At 35.2% G+C, this 20,684-nt stretch overlaps 1 protein-coding gene across 3 annotated transcripts; it reads right to left on the bottom strand.

Moving 5' to 3' along the window:
• Positions 1-1,529: 1,529 nt before the first annotated feature.
• LOC110697571 (DDB1- and CUL4-associated factor 8) lies at positions 1,530-11,675 on the bottom strand. 3 transcript variants are annotated; one of them, XM_021874942.1, is made up of 9 exons: positions 11,273-11,675; positions 9,893-10,144; positions 6,788-6,931; positions 6,010-6,702; positions 5,369-5,911; positions 5,053-5,178; positions 3,544-3,641; positions 3,355-3,384; positions 1,530-1,996 (listed from the first exon to the last, which is right to left on the bottom strand). In XM_021874942.1, the coding sequence occupies exons 1-5, from the start codon at positions 11,381-11,383 to the stop codon at positions 5,672-5,674; spliced, it is 1,440 nt and encodes a 479-aa protein (XP_021730634.1). In that variant the 5' UTR covers positions 11,384-11,675; the 3' UTR covers positions 1,530-1,996; positions 3,355-3,384; positions 3,544-3,641; positions 5,053-5,178; positions 5,369-5,671. The 3 variants fall into 3 exon arrangements, with proteins under 3 accessions (XP_021730634.1, XP_021730633.1, XP_021730632.1); XM_021874941.1 differs by having other exon boundaries at positions 3,544-3,644; positions 5,053-5,911; XM_021874940.1 differs by having other exon boundaries at positions 5,053-5,911.
• Positions 11,676-20,684: the final 9,009 nt, after the last annotated feature.

The following is a 20,684-nucleotide window of genomic DNA, read 5'->3' as shown; positions in this document are numbered from 1 at the left end:
AGACAAGCTATCTTGATGCATGATAAGCAAATCTTCGAAGTTCTCCATGCTTAGACTTGCATCATGCTCCTAAGTTTCTGGCAATCAAGTTATTAATTGATGGAGTAAACATGCATAAAGGAACTTGACCTATACATTTAAAGAGGAAGGTAGTCTATAAGTTGGTAAACACTATAGATTCAACTTTCAAGAAACAAATGGTAGATGCTCAGAAATATGAGCAAGGAGGAGGTCCTAAGAAGAAGATTGTCCCTATAAAGGTAAATCTTAATGAAATAGAAATTGAAAAAATTTGGAAAGAATTCTTCATGAATCCTGCAGTAAAAAATAGGTCAAGTAAGTTGTTAATTGATGAATCAGGATTACTTCATATTGAGATAACTACAAAACCTAAATTACAGAGAAGTAGAGTCTTAGATCACCAAGTCTAAGTAGAAAGAATTCAAATACAATAAAGATGAAAAAACGAGTTGATAAAAAGCCAGAAGAAGATGAAGAAGAAATATTAGCTATAATAAAGAAGCTAAATGAAAATATGAAATTAAGAAAAGGCTTGAAACAACCAACAAGACATAGTATTGATATTGGTTCATGTTCTAATTTAGAGATAAATGAGGAACCAAATAATCCTATTTTTGAAAACAGAAAGGTGATTAGATATAAAACCAAAACTGTTAGTGAACCAGTATATGAAGATGAAGTTAATATGCAAATGGAAGCCTATAATGAAATATCCAGTACTAATCCTAATAGCATCTATATTCCAACTGATATATGCATTGAAGATTATAATAAATATAAATTATGTGCATATATTGATAGTGGTTGTTCTACATGCTTTGGAAAAAGGTCATTATTCCAGAATTTATGTGGAAAAAAGCTAAAAATCCTATGCAGGTAAGAATTGCTAATAACAGTGTTATGTTGCATACGGAAATAATAGAGGAATTGCCAGTAGAATTTGGAGGTGTTCATTGTGTTATTCCTATTTTATGGGCAACTGATCGACCTAGTCATGATATGATAATAGGAAATAACTTTCAAAGACTATACTCTCCATGCACTCAAACTATTGATCAAATAATATTTACTATTAATGGTCATTATGTTCCTATACAGAAAATAACAAAAGCTTAAACTCATCAGACTACGGAATTTACGCGCAACCAGCGTGGTGATAGGGTTACACCTACACAACGAGAGGTTGCACTTAGAATTTCTGAGTGTGAATCAACATTAAGAGATCGGATAATCAGCAAGAAAAATTATGTGTAAAATTATATTCAACAAATCCATTAAAACACTGGGAAAAGGATAAGAAATTTGCTAAGATAACCTAACAAATCCTAATAAAATTATAAGAGTAACACAAATGGTTTATACCTATCAAGATATATTAGAATTTTATGAGCAAATAAAAGAATTGTTGAATAAGAATTTAATTAGGAATAGCAAGAGTCCTCATAATAGTCTAGCATTCATGGTAAGAAATCATGCAGAAGAAAAAAGAGGTAAAGCTAGGATGGTCATTAATTATAAACAGCTAAATGATAATAATGTGTTTGATTCTAATAAAATAGTATTATTCAATAGAATAAAAGGAGCCACATGATTTTCTAAATTTTATGTTTTTTTTTTTTCAATTTTTACAGATTACAGGCAAGCAGTGACCAGCATTGAGAAAGAGAAAAGGAGAGAAAATAACACCAAGATACAGGAAGACGGAAGAAAGTGAAATCTTCTCTATCAAGTGCAAAACTAGCTAATGTTGCATTTTCTAGGATCACCATCTGTGGCAGCATCCCCATCAGAAAACCTTAATATAAGCCTCTCCTTTACTATCGTCATCCTCACTCTCACTGTTACCTCTCCTGGGCGGCCTTTCGACAAAAGCCAGTGTTTGTCGTCTTTGCAGTCGTAATACATGCATTATAACCTCAGGGGTGCGAGTCACCCGCGAATGATCCTCTCTCCGTTGTCGGTTAGACTCCATAATCTGCACACAAAATAAGTGGTTGATATATAAAAGGAAAAAAAAAATTTAATATCCAACAACCAGGAAAGTTAAAACAGCATCGCCAAAAGAAAAAATAGGGCAGTAAGCCTAATATATCAACATGCTTTACCAGATTTCATTTTGGCCCAAATTTGGCGGCAAACTGCATTGAAGACACCATGATTGACTAATGTTTTGAGGGCAGGGAAATCATACCTAAGATATGTTAACCTAAAACAATCATCTAAAAAAACCAGTGCACACAAAATTATACCGAAGAGTACAAGAGATTACATGATAATTATTTAAGGATCAAAGGAACAGAGTGACCAACATTTAGAAGTGTCATCATGCAGCAGCTTGTGCTTAAGCCAATTTCTCAATACCTTTATAAATATTACCATCTCTAGTAAATCACAAACAAATACAAACCACCCATCAAAATCAATAATCAATAATAATAATAATATATACTAAAAGACACACTAGCAATGACACGTGTCATTGCCTTGAGTCTCCTTAACTATATATTATTTTATTTTCTTGGAGAAAATCTTCTTTTAAATAAAGTTTAAATGAGGTAAAAAAAAAAAAAAAAAAAAAGTTGACTAAAAGGTAAGTAACCTTAATTGTCAAAAAATTAATTATGATCTAGATTTTTAATTATAAAAAAAAAAAAAAAAAAAAAAAAAAAAAAAAAAAAAAAAAACTTCTTTAGGAAAAATATCATATAGATTATCAACATAAGATTTTTATTTGTTATTTTTGTCATACAAATTAGCTTGATAATCAATATCTACGTAAAAACATCAATCAATAACTATATAATTTATCGGTTGATAACTATTAATTTGAATTATTATATAATATATATATTACCAAAATATGATTTAAATATGTTGATATTTTAATTAGAGTTGATAGTAGGAGAAAAGTTTAATAAGAAATAATATGTTGTTAGAATGACATGGAAGAATATTATTTTAGGTTGCATGGTTTTGGATGAAATAATAGAGTGATTTTAATAGTGTGCAAAAAGAAAATTTATTCACAGGGTTAGTAGCTTTAAAAGTTTTCATTTAATTAATAAGAAATTTTTTATAACACTAATAGTACCACATTGAAATACATAAAATAATCATATGCTCAAATGCTTAACTTTAGAGTACAAATTTAGCTAATCAGTTTTTTCATGGTTATGTTTCATTTTAGTAAAAATTTTGATAGTTTAGTTCACACTTTTTTTTTTTTTTTTTTTTTTTATAATAATACTAAAAATAACCGTATATGGCACGGGACCTAATCTAGTTTATAAATACAAAGCACCCATCAAAACTGAGAATTGGAGCAATAATTACCTGAGTGAGCTTAGAAGGGATGGTTTCATGCTGCAACATTCAAAGTGAATAAAACACCTTGTAAGATTATTTTATTTTTAAAAAAAAAAAAAAAAAAAAAAAAAAAAAAAAAAAAAAAAAAAAACACACACACACACACAAAAATTTGCAAGTATTTTGGCATCTATAGGAGAGATGTGAGGTGATTACATTGCGCATGGCCATCTCAATGGCAGTGAGAACCCAAAAATCATCTTTGGAGAGACATGTTAGAGCATTAACGTCCAGGCTGCTCCTCATTCTTCTTACTGCTACAGAAGACAGCTCTCAAGATTGGTCAAGGATTACACAAAGTAGAATCAAGATTAAACTAACAATAGCGATAAGCCAATAATTTTAGAAGCAATAAACAAATAAGGGAAAAAAAAACCCAATGCTGAACATCTATGAGCAATGAAATCTACGGAAAAAAAAAAAATTGATTATGAAAAAGGTCATTAAAATTTCATTAAATTAGGAAATGGAGATAACTTTGCGAATTTGCATTGTTAGCAACTTAGCAGGGACTGATAACTTTGCTAATTACCGATAAGATTAAAAAAAAAAAAAAAAAAAAAAAAACATACAAATATCAACCAAATAAGATAATTCAGAATATATGCCCACAAACCATGGCACAGAAAATAAAAAAATGTCTAATTAATTTATCTTCCAATATTCCAAACCTAAATAATAATCTAAAGGTATATGAAGTCACTATTAAATCCTAAAAGTCATCAGTCAGCCTATTATAATATCACAATTAAGCTTTTAAACACATGTTACCAAGATGGATCAACAAACCTCCTACAAATGAGCCTCATACCTTATTCTAGCTTCTCAATAAGTCAATATCTAGGCCAACCATAAAAGGATTGAATTTCAAATCAACAAATACATTTCTTGGTGTCAAGGAATCATCTCAACAGAGTTACAAGACAAACAACAACTTGTACCGATGACGATTATCTTATTGTCCCTTTCTTTATATCGTACAATTTCTTATGACGTTTCATGTTAGCCAACTGCAAATCATTTTGGGACTAAGGCTTTGTTGTTATTGTTGTTGAGGATGTGGATTACACTAATCATCAATTAAACTCAGAACTTGCATCAGAAAATCCAAAAAAAAAAAAAACATAAAAGAACCAGCCTAATTACTACATCAACAATCAGTTTGAAATAAAATAAATTAACAAGATTACTAAGTTATATGTCAAGTACATGACAACCTTCAGTGTGACACCAGCAATTATATTATTTACAAGCACTAAAGCTCCCATTAAGACTATAAGACCTGACACCAAAAAAGTTCTCCAGTAACTCGTACCTAAAAGTTCTAATCCAAATGGCTTAATCTAATAACAGAAATTAAAGCATCCCTCTACTATAAGCTGAAATTACCAATTCACTACGAAATCAAATATAACCATTTTAAAAATTAGATTTTCACATATTGCATAGAATCAAACGGAGGGATAAATATGAATTTATCAGCAATAAATCTTCATACGAATTTCAAAAATTACCACCAGCTTTTCCAGTTTGCTTATGTTTGGACTAAATCTAGTACCAAATTGAATAATGACTACAATAGCAAAAATTTAAGTATGTAAAAACTAATATTTGTAACAAAAATTACCAACTAAAGCAAGATTTTAGAAACAAAAATAAATGTACCATGCTGTTTGATGAAGTGCCTAGCAGCAGTTTTGTAACTCTACCATGCCTATGAATGTAAGCTCCAAGGTCAGCAGTCTCAGCACCATCAAAATACTCCAATAACAAGAATTTTCTTTCCTCTATCTATAAAACCCATTAAAAATAAAAATTTTAATTTAAAAAAAAAAAAAAAAACATTAATCTGTAAAAATTACAATAATAATAATTAAATAATCTCAACCTCAATGGCTTCAAAAAGACGAATTATATTGGGATGAGTAATATTTCCAAAAATGAGAAACACCTAATACAAGAATGACAAGCATTACCATACCTTCCTCCAATGTACTCTGTGTACGGAGAATCGTAGCATTATTCTGCATTACTCATTGCATATTCAAATGGATTTGGGATGCTGGAAGACACTAATAAAAATCAGCAGTATAATACAATCTGTTTCCGCAAGATACTGATATCACCTTTTTTATTTTTTGGATAGCAAACAACCCTCATAATATATTACAAGCGCATTACACATTACAATTTACAGGCAAGTAGTGACCAGCATAGAGAAATAGAAATGGAGAAAAAATAACACCAACGGAAGAAAGTGACATCTTCTCTATCAGATGGAAAACTAGCTAATGTTGCATTCTCTAGGATCACCATCTGTGGCAGCATCCCTATCAGAAAACCTTAATATATAAGCTTCTCCTTCACTATCGTCATCCTCACTCTCACCGTTACCTCTCCTGGGCCGCCTTTCAACAAAAGCCAGTGTTTGTCGTCTCTGCAGTCGTAATACATGCATTATAACATCAGGGGTGAGAGTCACCCGCGAATGATCCTCTCTCCCTTGTCGGTTAGACTCCATAATCTGCACACAAAATCAATGGTTTATATATATATATATATGTAAAAGGCAATATCCAACACCCAAACTTAGAAAGAGCCAGGATAGGAAGGGATATTAACCTCGTTTACATCAGTGGGCAGGGGCTGAACTATCTTAGAAACCGGAGACCAGATTTTTGCACTTTTTTCGATACCACAAGTGGCAAGGACAGGCATGGATGGATGCTGCTCAAGCTGATTAACTACATGTCTATCTCCGACCATCAAACGTACAAGTTTTGAGTCCTTTTTTTCCCAAATGAAGATATGGCCACAATCTGAACCACTAACAACAAATTCATCGTTGGGGCCGAAAAAGTTGACGCCTTTAACTGTTTGTGAATTTCTGTGTCCAGAAAAAACTTGTGGCTCTTCCAATTTCTGAAGCTCTTCAGAAGATACTAACCTTGGATTTGTTCCCATTCCCATGCATTTTTGAAACAAGTATATGAGCTCATCATTATACGAGACAAGCAGCTCGCCTGCATTTGAGTAAGCTAGCCCTGTGATATGAACATTGCCACTCTCTTTGAGATGATGAGGACAAAATGTGTTCACTGGTCTATCCAAATTACTGGAGGCATCCCAATGGCATTTTCTCATGTCATATACACGCACATATTCATCAGAGCCTCCGACAGCAAGATAATTAGGATTTCTCGGATCACTCACAATTCCGTTCAATCGGACTCTACTTGAAAAATCAGACCTGTCACCTACTATAAAGGAGCAACAAGAGAAGAGCTTTGTGGAAGAATTGCTTCTCAGATCAAACTGCAAATTGGGAAAAGGAAACATTGATAATATAACAGCCAGCTATTGAAAAGATTACATACTGCTATAAGCATTTTGGACATACATGTTGAACAAAGCCATCCTCACCACAGCTGTAAAGGATGTAAGGACTTCCAGGTTCCACAGAAAGTTTGAAGACAGCTCCTCGATGCTTCCCTAACCTTTTTGTATCAACACTTCCATCCTGTAAGACTTGACCAACTCTCACCTGAAGATATAATTAAGCAATAGATGTTGGTAGATTAGATCAAAAGCATTCTGGGGGCTTAAAGGAGGATTTGATGATCAGAAACAGGTTTCAAGGTTCATTTCTCTTTAATAAGGCCTGTATTATGCAAACCTAGAAATACTCACATCTGGCACAATTTGGTACCTAGACTACCTACCACATTAATATACATTATAAGTACGATATTAGGTCTAGAATCTTATACTTCCATCGTTCCAAAAATATTGCAACAATTACCATTTTAAGAAGTTTCATAAATATTGCAACATTTCCCTATTTACACATGTTTTCTCTCTTTCTCTCTCCTTATCACATAGGTCCCTATCATTATTCCTCTCTTTCTCTCTCCTTATCATATGGGTCCTTATCTTTTCTCTATCTCTTCCCTCTTCTTAAAATCCGTGTCCCATCCCCATGCTGCAATATTTGGGAATAGAGGACGTATAAAACTAAAGGTCATTAAATACTACCTATTTATGAACTCTAAAATCCAATATAAACCAAAGGGCTTGTATGAATTACATTTTAAGCAATACAAGCATCAAGTTTTGGCTCCAAGTCTCAAGCTCAAATTTCCTCGTTAAGCAATCAAAACCCAAGAAATAATATGAAACAATGGATGTAGATGCGTATTTTTATTCCTTTTTTCCAGCGTAAAAACCTGATTAATATAGGAACATTGGACTACGATAGGTATTTGTTATAAAGCCCGCTAGACAGACTCAAGCTGGGGCACTCAGTTACTTATTCTTCTTACCCAATATCCTATAAGAGTCTACCTTTTTAAAATTCATATTATGATAGATTATATTGATCACCAAAGAAAACAAATTACAACCTACTGCCCCCTTGACATTAAGACGAGACTCCTGATCCAAGGAAAACAACACTAGCAGGCCTGTACAAACCTTGAGTATATCCGATAGCAGGGGATTAAAACAATCCTTGTTGGTACTAGTAATTACTTTACCAAAATATTTCTCCAACTCTCAGCTTTACATTATATTAATTTTGCACAATTTATCAACCTTACCCAGTACCTACTTTTTTATGTCATAGAGCTCCATTTCCAACCTGCCAAATTGCATAAACCAATACTTCTATGGAAGCCAGCAGCTTGCAAATGACGGTCACTTTGTATCTCTTCTTGCACCGGGTCAAGGTGTCTTGTCCCAGGTCTGCTGTAGGAAATTTAACTCCTATCTTCTGCACATTGCACTTTAACAGCAATCAAAGAATTGGTTCTTTTGAGTTTCCATCTCCACGCCACAATAAAGACATTCATCCTGAGTCTAGTTTACAAACACCCATGAACATCAACTCAGCAAATAAATTTGTGCTTAGGAAAACAATATCTATTCTAAAGCCCATTAGACCAAACTTTATTTGGATTATGCCCAATTGCATACAGGACCACTTATAAGCTTTACTAACATAAAAACTAGCTTGCAGGTGCCACTGGTTGCTCATGAACCCTTATATCAACTCATCTTCTACTTTGCATATACCCCAATGAATCTCCATTCGAAATGAAACCAAATACGCTGAACACTACCCTGGGTGAATCAAGTATGATGGGTCTTGTTTTCTATAATAGTTTTCTTGGTAACTATAGTTAAATTAATAAACTGCAATTTAACTGGAATAAATAAAATTTATAGAGTATGTTAATTTCTAATTTTTCATTACCTCATAGAAAGTTCTTAATCTTAATATACTTAAAATTTCAAGATTCAAAATACATGATAAAAAAACATTCAAAGTTTCAAGTTTTAAACTTTAAAACATACATGCTACATATACTAAACAAAATTAATAAAAAACAGAAAGCATCGCAGAGTTATAGTTGACTAGGAAAGTAGAACTCTACATCCTTATGAGTCTAGGGCAATCTTGGCTTTTTAGAAGTTCATGCCATGTTTGACCTCCCTCCTCTGGGTTCTCCCTCCACTTCACAAATCCTCAAGTCTCATTGTAAAATCATCTAAAGAGAGAGCTCTCAAGGTTACTTTAATAAAAAATAAAAAAATGTTTTATAAGGGCCTTCTTTGTATCTTCTTGTGAAACAAGAGACAAGTCACAACATTGAGTCAGTTTCTTGAGTAACTGCTTCATACCCTTTCTGCTAAGAAGCTGCTTATAGGTAGTTACAGTAATTTTACTAGCAATTTCAGACAATTCAGGTTTTACCAATTGTTGATAGGCCACCATGGGACTCATTCTCACAGCATCAGTCAATCCTAGCAAAAGTCACCTAATTCTTGAGATCTAAGCCTAGGAAATTCTTGCCTTTACAATGCAAGGACATGGTAAGTAAGTGCAAAAAATTAGGATTGGATGAGTAAGACATGCTATTTTGGGATTGAAAATTTTGTGTCAATGTGAGTTATAGTCTTATAGAGCTATTTTATAAACTTCAAAAGGTAACTGAAAAATATATGAAGGAGAAAATTATGCTTATCTTAAGCTGCTGGAAACAATTGTGGGCTTCTGTTCAAACTGCTTCTACTTCTATGAAAACTCCCCCAATTGGCCTGAAGTCTGTTTCTCGCCTTTAGAACTATTTCAGAAATTTGGCTAAACACCCTCTAACCAAGTCATTGCAAAGTTTAAATTATTGAATCCAAAACCATAATTTTTCTGCACCCGGTAAGTGTTGTTGTTTTAAAGTTATAGAAATGAACCAAATGCTGAGAATTATAAAGCAGATAATTGTGGCAACTTATCCATGCTCTCTCGTGGTACATCCATTTGAATCATTTCCCCCTTTTATTGCTTTTAATTAAGAGCTAATAAACTTATTGCAATAAGACACAAATAAAGCTGTTCAGTGTGCAAGCAACTAAGCAAAACATGATAAGATACACTAGAGATAGAGAATGATTATAAAAAAGAAAAGAAAATGCTAAGATGAGTAGATTCCCCAAGTGCTAGAATTACCTGTCCATCTGCTGCAGATGTGACTATTATCCGATCATCACTAAACGGCATTATCTTGGTCTGAAAAATATTCTCTAAGTGACCAGATGGATATGCAAATGTTTTACTTTTAGATGCCCAATCCCAGAAGATAACTTGTTTATCATCAGAACCTGAAACCAAAGTCTTGCCAGTTGAATTGAATTCCACAGTATTGACGCAACCCTCATGACCAACCAACTTCGCATACAAGTCAAGTTTTTGAACAAGCCCCTACATAAAAGTGCAGCAGCAGTCAGACAAACAAGGCAACCAGCAATATATTATGCAAGTTACAAATCTGCAGTAACTAGGATTTATCTTTTATATAACGTATTATTCAATACAAAATTACAGTGCTAAAGGAGTGTATATCCTGTCTTAGTAAGCTTTAGATAAGCTTATAAAACAATGATGACTACAAACAAGTGTGAAAATTGTCAGTAGCAAGATCTAGACAAGTCCATTTGCACACACCTAACCCTCCCAACTAGAAAAGTTGTCTTTAGACACCCCTTAATGGAACACCAATCATAATAACTCAAATTTTTCTCAATTCAACATTGAGTATTGGACCCTCATAGTGGAATCCATTCACTGTTTAACTTTTTTTGTGGGGGGAGGGGAAGCGAGCAAGAAAAAATATTTTTTTCACTCAAGAAAATTATAAAATGTAAATCTTCGAGACATACTCAAGAGGGTTTCATTAGGCATATAAGCCAATCCCCAACTTGTTATTAAGGAACCTCACTTTCCAATTAATTGAGAAAGAAGACAATTATAAGACAATCTTCTCTTTTTAAGTGTAAGAAAAGCAACCAAGCCATCTTTTGCTTCCGAATTAAACAAGCAAAACTACGTAAACCTTTTAACAATTCAAAAAAAAAAAAAAGGGCTTTCATTTTCAGCATTTTGCTCAAACAACTCAATACTTATGAACCTTCCTAAAGCCATTGGAGAAGCTTTGGATCCACTCATAGGCCTTAATACCTAAAATTGCAATTTAAAATCGGATTCTTCTTTCTTTTAAATGAGAGCATCAACATACCCAAATGATTAAAAAATATATATATCTTGCCAATAATCACCATAAAAGATTGGTTATTTGACTCAATGTGTTTGAAAAGTGTGCCACTTAACAATCTTATCCAAACACACTTCTTCCTTATGAAAAGCAATCTAACACACAAAATTTATTCATCCAATTCACAAACTATAACAATCTTTTCACTAAAAATAATACATCAAAAAATAAAAATCAAAGATAAGTTTTGATCAATATAAATAATCAGCTAGTAAATCATACACTAAAAATCATTCAAATGATTGAATTAATAAATTCACGAACAAAAAGATAATCACCTGAGACGCCGAAAGGCGACGAGTGAAGCTTCTAGGCTGAGTTAAACCCAATTCTCTATTCAAACTACCAGAAAACCAATCTCCGTGATTTTTCTTCAAACTTGTCAACATTTTTTTTGTTGAGCAGAATTTGGAAAACTGTGCGATTCGGTGCTAGTTCTAATGTAATCAATGAGGGAATCCAAGTACAGTAAGATATGAAATTCTGGGAATAACAAACCCTACCAAAAACTTCTGGAATTTATGTGAATAGTGTTAATTTTGAGATTAAATGAAGATTGGTAAAAAGGCATAAATAAATATTAAAGGGGAAGACAAAGAAGGACATTTGGAGTGGGGTTTGTGTAATTCATGTCTTGGGGTGTTGTTGATGCTGGACAACAGAAAAATGACAGATACTAGTAGAAAGATTGGGAGTTACACTGCTTTATATGAGGTGTCAACTACAACAAAATCTATCTGAGTTTGAGTTTGAGTTTGAGTTTGAAATTTGTCTAATTAATCTCTCCGTTTCTTAATGATAGTTCATTTTGGTCAAATTTTAGTCCTAAAATGTTCATCTCATTTATTTTTTCCAACAACCATTATTGTTAGTTTTTTTTACCAAAATTCCCTCCAATATGCAACAATATTTGTGCAAATTCAACTTTTCCATGTAAATTTTGCATTTTCAAATAATTTTATTACTTTCTCTCTTTACTTTTTTGCATACCTTATGTAAATTTACATTTCCAATATACTTTTACTACTTCTTATTTTTCTTAATTCGCGTGAAATTTCACTAAAAGGGACTATCATTAAGGGACGGAGGGAGTACTATTCCATCTGTTCCTAAATTCATTGTACTTGACACTTTGATTTGGCAATACTTCTAAGTGAAAAAAAAAAAAAAAAACGGCTATTTCACCAAATTTCACTGAGTAATTGCAAAATTCACCAAATGTCATCCAACTTTTCAAAATTCACCAAATGCCACCGAGTTTTAAGAAAATTCACCAAATGTCATTAATGACTAACGGCTGTTAGTTGACCCACCACTTGCCATGTGTCAGCTTCTGATTGGTCCATTTAAAAAAAATTAAACAAAAATTTTAAAAAAATTAAAAAAAAAAACCAAAAATATTTTAAAAAGTTAAAAAAATAATAATAATGAAAAAGAACCAACCAAAAACTTTTAAAAAATTAAAAAACTAAAAAATTGAAAAAAAAAAAAAAAGAAAAAAGAAAACCCCAACCCAACCACCAAAATGCTGCCACCTGCCCACCACCACCCAAACCCCCTTACCGCCAAAGCCAGCACCGGAAAGCGCGTCGGCGGCAGGCGGACCCCCACCCCTTCCCCTCCCTTTTCCCCGTCGCGCAACCCACCCTAGCCCAAAACCCTAACCCGCGAAACCCCACCCCCGAAACTCCAGCAGTCCGCCATTAACCCACCCACGAAACGTCGGCCGTCGGTTTGAATCCACCGTAATTCGTGTTCTTCGCTTCCCGTAATTTGTGTTGAATTCTTTTTTGTTAACGTTATCATTCAGTCGTTCAATTCTCGTCAATTCGTGTTCAAGTAAATACTCGTCGGTCGTCGGTCTCATACTCTCGCTGTCGTTCGTCGTTGTCATTCTCTCTCATTGTAATTCGTGTTCAATCGTCGCTTCCTGTCACCGTCACCTGCCTCCGTCAGTCGCCTCATCGTCATTTGTTATTGTCATTCTCTCTCACCGTCGTGCAGGAATTGAAGGGGGGTGGGGTTTCGGGGTGGTGGAGGAAGGTTGGGTTAGTGGTTTGCGCTAGGTTGGGTGGCGCGACGGGGAAAGGGGTGGGGGTCTCCGGACGCCAACACGCCTTCCGAAGCTGGCTTCGGCGGCAAGGGGGTTTGGCTGGTGGCAGCAAGGTGGTTTTTTTTTTTTAATTTTCATTATTATTATTTTTTTTAACTTTTTAAAATATTTTTGGTTTTTTTTTTATTTTTTAAAATTTTTGTTTAATTTTTTAAATGGGCCAATCGGAAGCTGACACATGGCAAGTGGTGGGTCAACTAACAGCCGTTAGTCATTAATGGCATTTGGTGAATTTTCTTAAAACTCGGTGGCATTTGGTGAATTTTGAAAAGTTGGATGGCATTTGTTGAATTTTGCAATTACTCAGTGGCATTTGGTGAAATAGCCGTAAAAAAAAGGGAATAGAAACATGCATGGCATTTTGGGTTGTCCAAAATAGAATACTCGTATATATAGATACCAAATTTTGGAACAAAGGAAATACTATTTCGAATCGTCGAAATCTACCTATTGTTGTAACGTTGAATTTTTGGTTTAATGTTACCTTTGAATAGCAGATAATTTTAATAGATTGAGTTAGTTGATTTAATAGAGTTAATTATTCAAGAGTAAAGTAGTGTTTTTGTTTTTCATTTGATTTCCACTTTGTCTTATCTGGCATTACGCTTCTTAATACTATACACTGGTTTAAGTAAAAATAATCTCTCTACTCGATCAACACTAATTAGAGCCTAACAACATCACTAAATCATGTTAATTGAATTCATAAATCCAATAAATCACCCAAATAAAAATATCTCATCCAATCCATAAATCAAATAAAAATTCAGCAAATTCAACAATAAAATAATAAAAAAAATGAGATAAAGAGAGCAGAGAGGAGGGAGACCCCTTACACACACATATTTTTCTACCAGTCCAATATGAAGTTTTTATAGTACACCCAGGTGCACCATGCTCTTGGTGCACCCCGAAAGAACATTACAGAAACCTAACCTATAAAAGCACTAAGAACCAAATAAGAAGTGCCCAAAAATTCTAAAATCCTTATCTATAGTGTCCTACCAAATTTACCCTTACATTTGCCTTTGCTTCGCTAATCTACAGTGAGCGGACAACTTTGCCCTCCAAAAAATGTGCATGTGCACATGGTTGGTGTTTGTTTTTCCTTAAAGCGACACGTGTTGGTTAGGTTTGTTCCTAGCTGACTGGTGTTAAAATTTGCTAGCTCTTTTACTACTGCTGGATTGACAATGAGGGAAATTCAAACCATGATTCCTTGCTAAGCTTCTTCATGGCTGATTATGCCTTTTTCTGTAGCAATGAATTGGGAATTAATTAAGAATTAAGAAGCTTAGCAAGGAACAATTTTTAGGAATTTTTTTAAGCTAATGTTAAGCTAATTTTGACTTTGAACTATTTTTGAGCTAATTTAAAGCTAATTACATATTCGATTTATTAAGAGTGTTCAATGTAAATCTAAGGGGATTTAATTCTGAGCTAAGTTTGAGCTAAATTTGAACTAATTACGCGTTCGTATGATTAGGAGTGTCCAATGTTAATCTAAGGGGATTTCGAGCTAATTTTGAGCTAATAACGTATTAGGATTAGGAGTGCCCAATGTTAATCCAATTTCTTTGTGTTCGTAATTATGCTTGATTTAAAATTTGTTACATTTATTTATCTATAGTTGTTGTGCTTTATACAAACTAGTTTAATTTTGTTCTTTTTGGGTGTTTAAACAGCTAAGTCTTTGGAAAAATGCAATTGGGAGAAGAAAGTTGCTAGGCTTTTGTTGATGAAGCGCCTTATTACCCAACGGTTTGCCAGTTTACATAATGGGTAAGATTGTTCTCTCTCTTTTAAACCGTGCTTTAGTTTTGGGAAATGGGATTGGCTCCTTTTTTCATGTTAAGAGGCTCTTTTAAATTGACATTAGATGGATATAATATGTTTTGTGTGGAGAAAATGGCGCATGCGTACTTTCTTGTAAGATGTACCTGGTGTTGTTAAATACCCACTGTGTTTTAGCTAGGTGTATTTTGGCTTTGCTTGTCTTGTACTGCCTTGTATAGCAAATACATGAGGGTTGATCTGTTTCCTTTCATATGCAATATACACAGCTAAGTTCCATGGAAGTTACATTAGAGGTAATGTGAAATGTAGATTTGGGTTTAACTAGTATTAGTTAAGAACATTAGAGTTTTGAATTACTACACTTTCATATTACCGACTATTAAAACATAACACTTATTAACTTGCTTGAATAATCTACCTCTAAAATTATGAACTCAACAGCTTGCACATACTTAGCTTGCCATGCTTACCATGGTTCTTGTTCTCATGGACTATATACAAACATTATGCTACTGGACTTGAACTCGCTGAAAAACTGATACACTTGTTGCCTAATTATCATTCCCAAATTTTACAATGGATCTAATAATATCCATGTGTTCTCTTTGACTTCATGATCTCAATTTGGGATAGCTGCCTAACATAATGGCACCGTTAACCTGCTTTTGTTTTACTAAACAATATTTGGAATTTTGATTGGCTTATTGCTTTTGTGAAGTCTCAACTTGGTTAAATGGGTTTTGCCTTGCTCTTCTTTTTTACTATTGTTGGTCTATGAATTTTTACATCGCCAGAGCAATAAAGGGTTTGGTTCCTTGTGAAGTTATGAGCTTTTTTTTTTTTGGATTTTTTTTGTTGTAGAGTTATGAGCTTGCAATGGGTGGAGGAGAAAATTCTGCTGTAAGTCTTTTCTTAGGGGCAACTTTGTTGTTTTGCTGCTTTGTTTAGTGCTAGTATTGTTTAGTTTAGTTTATTTGCTAGGTTCGTTATGTCTTTTACATTATACATTACATGCCTTGATAAGCTAATTATTTTAAACTTATATAAGATAGTTAGCTACTTTGATTGTTTAAATGAGATACCTTTTGTTACACAAGTGCAGTAGCATGGAAATGGATTGCGTGTTCTAGAATGGCAACACAATTTGTTTTGGGTAAAATTACCTAGGCCACGTGGCCCAATCATAAGGTGACACATGTCACCCTAAAAGAGGTTCAAAATGAACCAATCCCCAGCTGACACGTGACACTCTTAATCAGCAAGGAAAAAGATGGCCTTCCGGGCCCAATTCCCGAGAAAGCCGCAAAACGGCGCATCCCATTGATCTAGGACAGAATGACCTAAGGGCATAAATTCCAATGACCCTATAAATAGGGAGATTTACCCTAATTTGGGGACAAGTTCATTTATTACAACACAATCAATTTTCTCACATTAGAGAAAACACCTGATCTCGAGATCCGAGAAGATCTACTTTTACTTTCCGCACTTTTTACCTCACTTCAACCGGTTCTAACTTGATTGTTGGAGGCGGAACTCCGACCAACAGGAGCTTTCGTTGTTTTGCAGGTACAGTCGGCAAGGGAATCCAGTCTTAATTGGTAATGTAACTCTCCCGTAGGACATAAAAAACCCGAAACATTTGGCGTTGTTTTTGGGGAGAGTACCTCTAAGATGGTTTCTCAAAACACTATACCGCCTCCTATAGAAAAGAAGCCTACGACTGAGGTCTTTTTACACCATGATACAGATGAAGATCTAGAGGTCGAAACATATACGGCCGTAGATGAGTCTCTGATAGGGCCGTAAAAATATATTATTTATATATATGAAAATCTTGATTTTATATTGACAATTAAAGATTTAAGAGTATTATAAGTAATTTTCTTCACAAGACATAATTTACTACTATTTTATTTATTTGTTTGTAGGAAGGAAGATTACGATATCAAAGTGATATTTTATTACCGCCCGGATTAAATGAAGCAAAGCTCACAAGCCCAATCGACTCACATGTGTGTCAACCAATAATGTTTAATAGAAAATAGCCAAGTGGACCATGAACTCATGAAGTACACCAACTGGTTACTCAGCCAAAAAAAAAAGAAAAAAAAAAGGAAGAGCAAGAGAACTCCTCTCATTGTTCTTGCGGGTAAAGCTCAAATAAACTGTTGAGCGATTTTCGTGGATACCAAACTGTCAAGCAAGAAATGATAAAGATGAGATCGGATAATTATTGGAGCAAAAAATTCGGATTAGTTGGGATCGAAGACCCCTATTGATATACATGGGGCTGGCGAATTGGAGGGAGGATCAGAGTTTTATTTTGGGGATTTTCTGGGCTAGGTTCAGGGCAGCAAATTGATGAGCTTCATCTGAATTTTGTGAGGTACCTAGCGAGCAGGAGGGTAAGAAAAAACGGACTAGTCGAGGCGACTTGGTTCAGCTTGTGTTTACTCTGATTCTCACTAGAAGATTTGATACTGTATTTTTGTTTTCATTTTCTTTGCATTCGATTGTGTACCTTTGATTTATATTGGATTAGTAGTAGTATAAGTTTTGTTTTGGGAGAATAAAAGTAAAAGTTAGTGCTTTCTCTTTGTTATTTTGCTTTTGAATGCGTCAATACACTAGTTCTAGTTGGTATGCAGTTTGCTAGATTAAGTTAATTATTAGTTTTATTTTCATTATTTGCTTTGTTAATTAGTTTGATTATGAATTTTATGTACTCTATTATAGATAACTCAATATTTGTTATGTCAGGCTAAATTATTAGTGGGGTAGGGAGATCAATTATGCATTGGATAATTGGATTGTGAGAATAGATATGTTAGTTTTTGGGTATTATGTTTATTTCTTATTAAGTGGTGTGATAATCCGTTTGAATATTACGAACTAGTTAATTATATCTTAGACTGGCTATCTTTAGTATGATTTGCTAGTTTGACGACTAGAGTATTAACTTGTGATCCGTAATTGTCTTAGACGATACCATTAGTAGTGATTAGGTGTTCGATTGGTAACTAAAACTTGTCATAATACCTAAGATTATCAACCCTTTGAGTTGCACAAGTCCGAGCTTGTGAGATTTGTGGCTTAAGTTAGCAACTTCCTAGTTATTAATGCTGCTAATTAATCGAGTCTAGAGAGCTTGTTTTAGATTGTTAGTTAGTAAGACAATACTCCAAGAGCTTGTTTTGTTTATTTGCAATTAAGGGAAGTGTTGAATGTTTGTTTGTGTTCATCGGCTAACATTGAGATAAAAACATGATTTATATAATTCGATGATCAATCGATTTTCCAATGCTATATTGTATCTCCCGATCCCTATTTCATCATTCTTGATTTTAATATTTATTCTTACTGTTAATTTTACATCTCCGTACTTAGCTTATTTTCAAGTCCGTAGTTTTATATATTAGATCGCAATAGTCATTGTTCAAAACAGGGGTTTTTAACAAACACAAGTAATAATTTGATAATCTAATTCTTTATGGGATCGACCCTAGCTTACCCTACTACATTTTAGGAGGTTTTAGTTAGGTTTATTTTTGGTAGACACGCGACAGTCGTACCAATTCCTCATTACCAGGCTCAATCGTTCCAAAGACAACAAGGAGCGGGGCGTTGATCAGGCGGGTCCGAGTAAGTCATTCGGCCAACCCTAGGCGGCAGGATGACAGCTCACATCACACGAGACGAGTTCATGAAATTCATGACGAGTTTCAAGGGAAAGATGAAGGACCTAATCTCCAAGAGGATGGCTGGTCCCAGCAAGGGTCAGTCGGCCAAGAAGCCCACTCGTTATGAGAAGGCTAAGTCAGTCAAAGACAGGGAGCCCACTCCGCACCTATAAACAAAGGAGGGGACCCGACCTTTGATTGATTGGACCAAGTTTCGCTTCCCCGAGCCGGGGAAAAGGAAGGCCATCCGGCATACTCAACCAAATGGCAGCAAGAAGGCTATCTCTGATGCTCGACTTATTATTGAGCAAAGGAGAAACCAGCAATTGTCTGACTCGTCTTCAACGTCGACTTTCCCAAACAGCTTCAAGAATACTTCGATGAGGTATTCTCAATCTGCACAAGAGAGCCTGTCAAGCGGCCCGTCCGTCCATACAGGTCCTTAGATGATAGAGTCAATCCCGTATGTGCCCCAGCAGCCATACATGCCGTTTGCCCAGCCTTACCTGCAGCCTGCCTTCTTTGTGGGTTTGGCGGCATATAGCGTCCAGCCGCTGGACTAGCAGCTCCGTCTGCTAAAGCTTGGAGAACAACCTTCGGCCTTCTCAAAGGAGATAATCGAGGCGGCACATCTGGCCAAGGTTAAGAATGTAATGGTGGTTACTTATGATGGTATAACCAACCCAGAAGACCGCATGTTGGCATACACCCACCTCATGTACTTACATGGGTTGGATGATGCCGCATGGTGTAGGTGTTTTCCAACCACGCTGAAGGGCATTGCCCAGCAGTGGTTCGACAATTTGCTGGCTGGGTGCATTAACAATTTTAGGACACTTGCTTTCTTGTTCGCCTCAAACTTCTCCATGAACATACCCGCCATAAAGACAAGCCTTACTTGGGCGCGGTACGACAGGGAGACAGGGAGTGGCTCCGCTCATACGTCAAGCGGTTCAATCTGGTGAGAATCCAGTCCAAGGAATGTCTGACGATGTTGCTTACACAGACTTTTTTAAGGGTTTGAAAGACAGGTCGACTTTCAAATTCGACCTCGTCTGGAAGAGAATCTCCACTCTTCAAGAAGCGTTGATGGAGGCGGAAGCCTATATACAGGCGACCGAGCTCTGCTCCACCAGCAAGCAGTCGGACTCAAAGAAGTCTAACAAACAAAAAGGGAGTCGGCAAGAACAGCCGGCTCACAAAGCTAAAGAAAGCAAGAAGAGAAAATAAATCTGGGCGATTGAGGATTTTGATCAGCCGTCCCAGAAGAAATAGAAGGATTTTAAACTGTACGTCCTAAATACGAGTTTAAAAAAGACTGCTCCATCCTCATGGAGTTAAAAGACCGGGTGACTATTGAGAAGCCCGCAATAATGAAAGGTCCGGCCAAAAACCGGAATAGAGACAAGTACAACCACATCCATGAGGATATTGGCCATGACACCAACGACTGCTATAGCCTCAAGCGGTTGTTGGATAGATTGGCTGATAAATGGGTGTTGAAATCTTACATCCTCAAGTCTAAGGTGACCTTGAAGACGGACCTTAGGCAGTCGTCAAAAGGCCAACAAAGCCTACTAGTAGTTCGGGCACCGACAAGGATGTTGGGTTTCATAGTGTCCGACACTACGCGGAATGAAACCCTCCCAAAATCCGCACACAAATTAAAGTAACTAAACATGCATATTAATTAATTAACAATCACATAATTAATTAACAAGGAGAGAGAAAGAAGAAAAGGCGATCTTACCCTTGATGCGTGCTTTGCTCTTTCTAAGAGCTCGTACTTGAAAGCGTAAAGCTTCGCAAATGCGCAAGCCTTCAACAGCTCTTACCCTCGAGACCCGACCCGAACGACCCTTACCCCGAAGCTTTGTCGGGGCTAGACCAAAAGAACTTAGAGTATTAGAACTAAGGTATTCTCTTCTTGGAGATCCGCTAAAGTTCACAACTCAAGTGTCCCTTCCCAATGCCAAATGATTGGTATTTATAGGGAAGGGAGCCCTTGAATTCCAATCTCCCATCAATGTGGGATAGTTGGTTAAATGCATTTTATTCAATTTAATTTAATTCAAAAATCAAATTGAAATGCAAATG

The sequence above is a fragment of the Chenopodium quinoa genome, unplaced genomic scaffold (assembly GCF_001683475.1).
Source record: "Chenopodium quinoa cultivar QQ74 unplaced genomic scaffold, ASM168347v1, whole genome shotgun sequence".
Taxonomy (NCBI): domain Eukaryota; kingdom Viridiplantae; phylum Streptophyta; class Magnoliopsida; order Caryophyllales; family Amaranthaceae; genus Chenopodium; species Chenopodium quinoa.
This window is presented reverse-complemented; position numbering and strand designations above follow the sequence as displayed.

Coding starts and splice junctions, on each gene's coding strand:
- LOC110697571 (XM_021874941.1), bottom strand. CDS start 11,383: ATGTTGACAAGTTTGAAGAAAAATCACGGAGATTGGTTTTCTGGTAGT. Junction 6,932..9,892: donor CATCTGCAGCAGATGGACAG/GTAATTCTAGCA, acceptor TTATATCTTCAG/GTGAGAGTTGGTCAAGTCTT. Junction 6,703..6,787: donor AGGATGGCTTTGTTCAACAT/GTATGTCCAAAA, acceptor CCCAATTTGCAG/TTTGATCTGAGAAGCAATTC.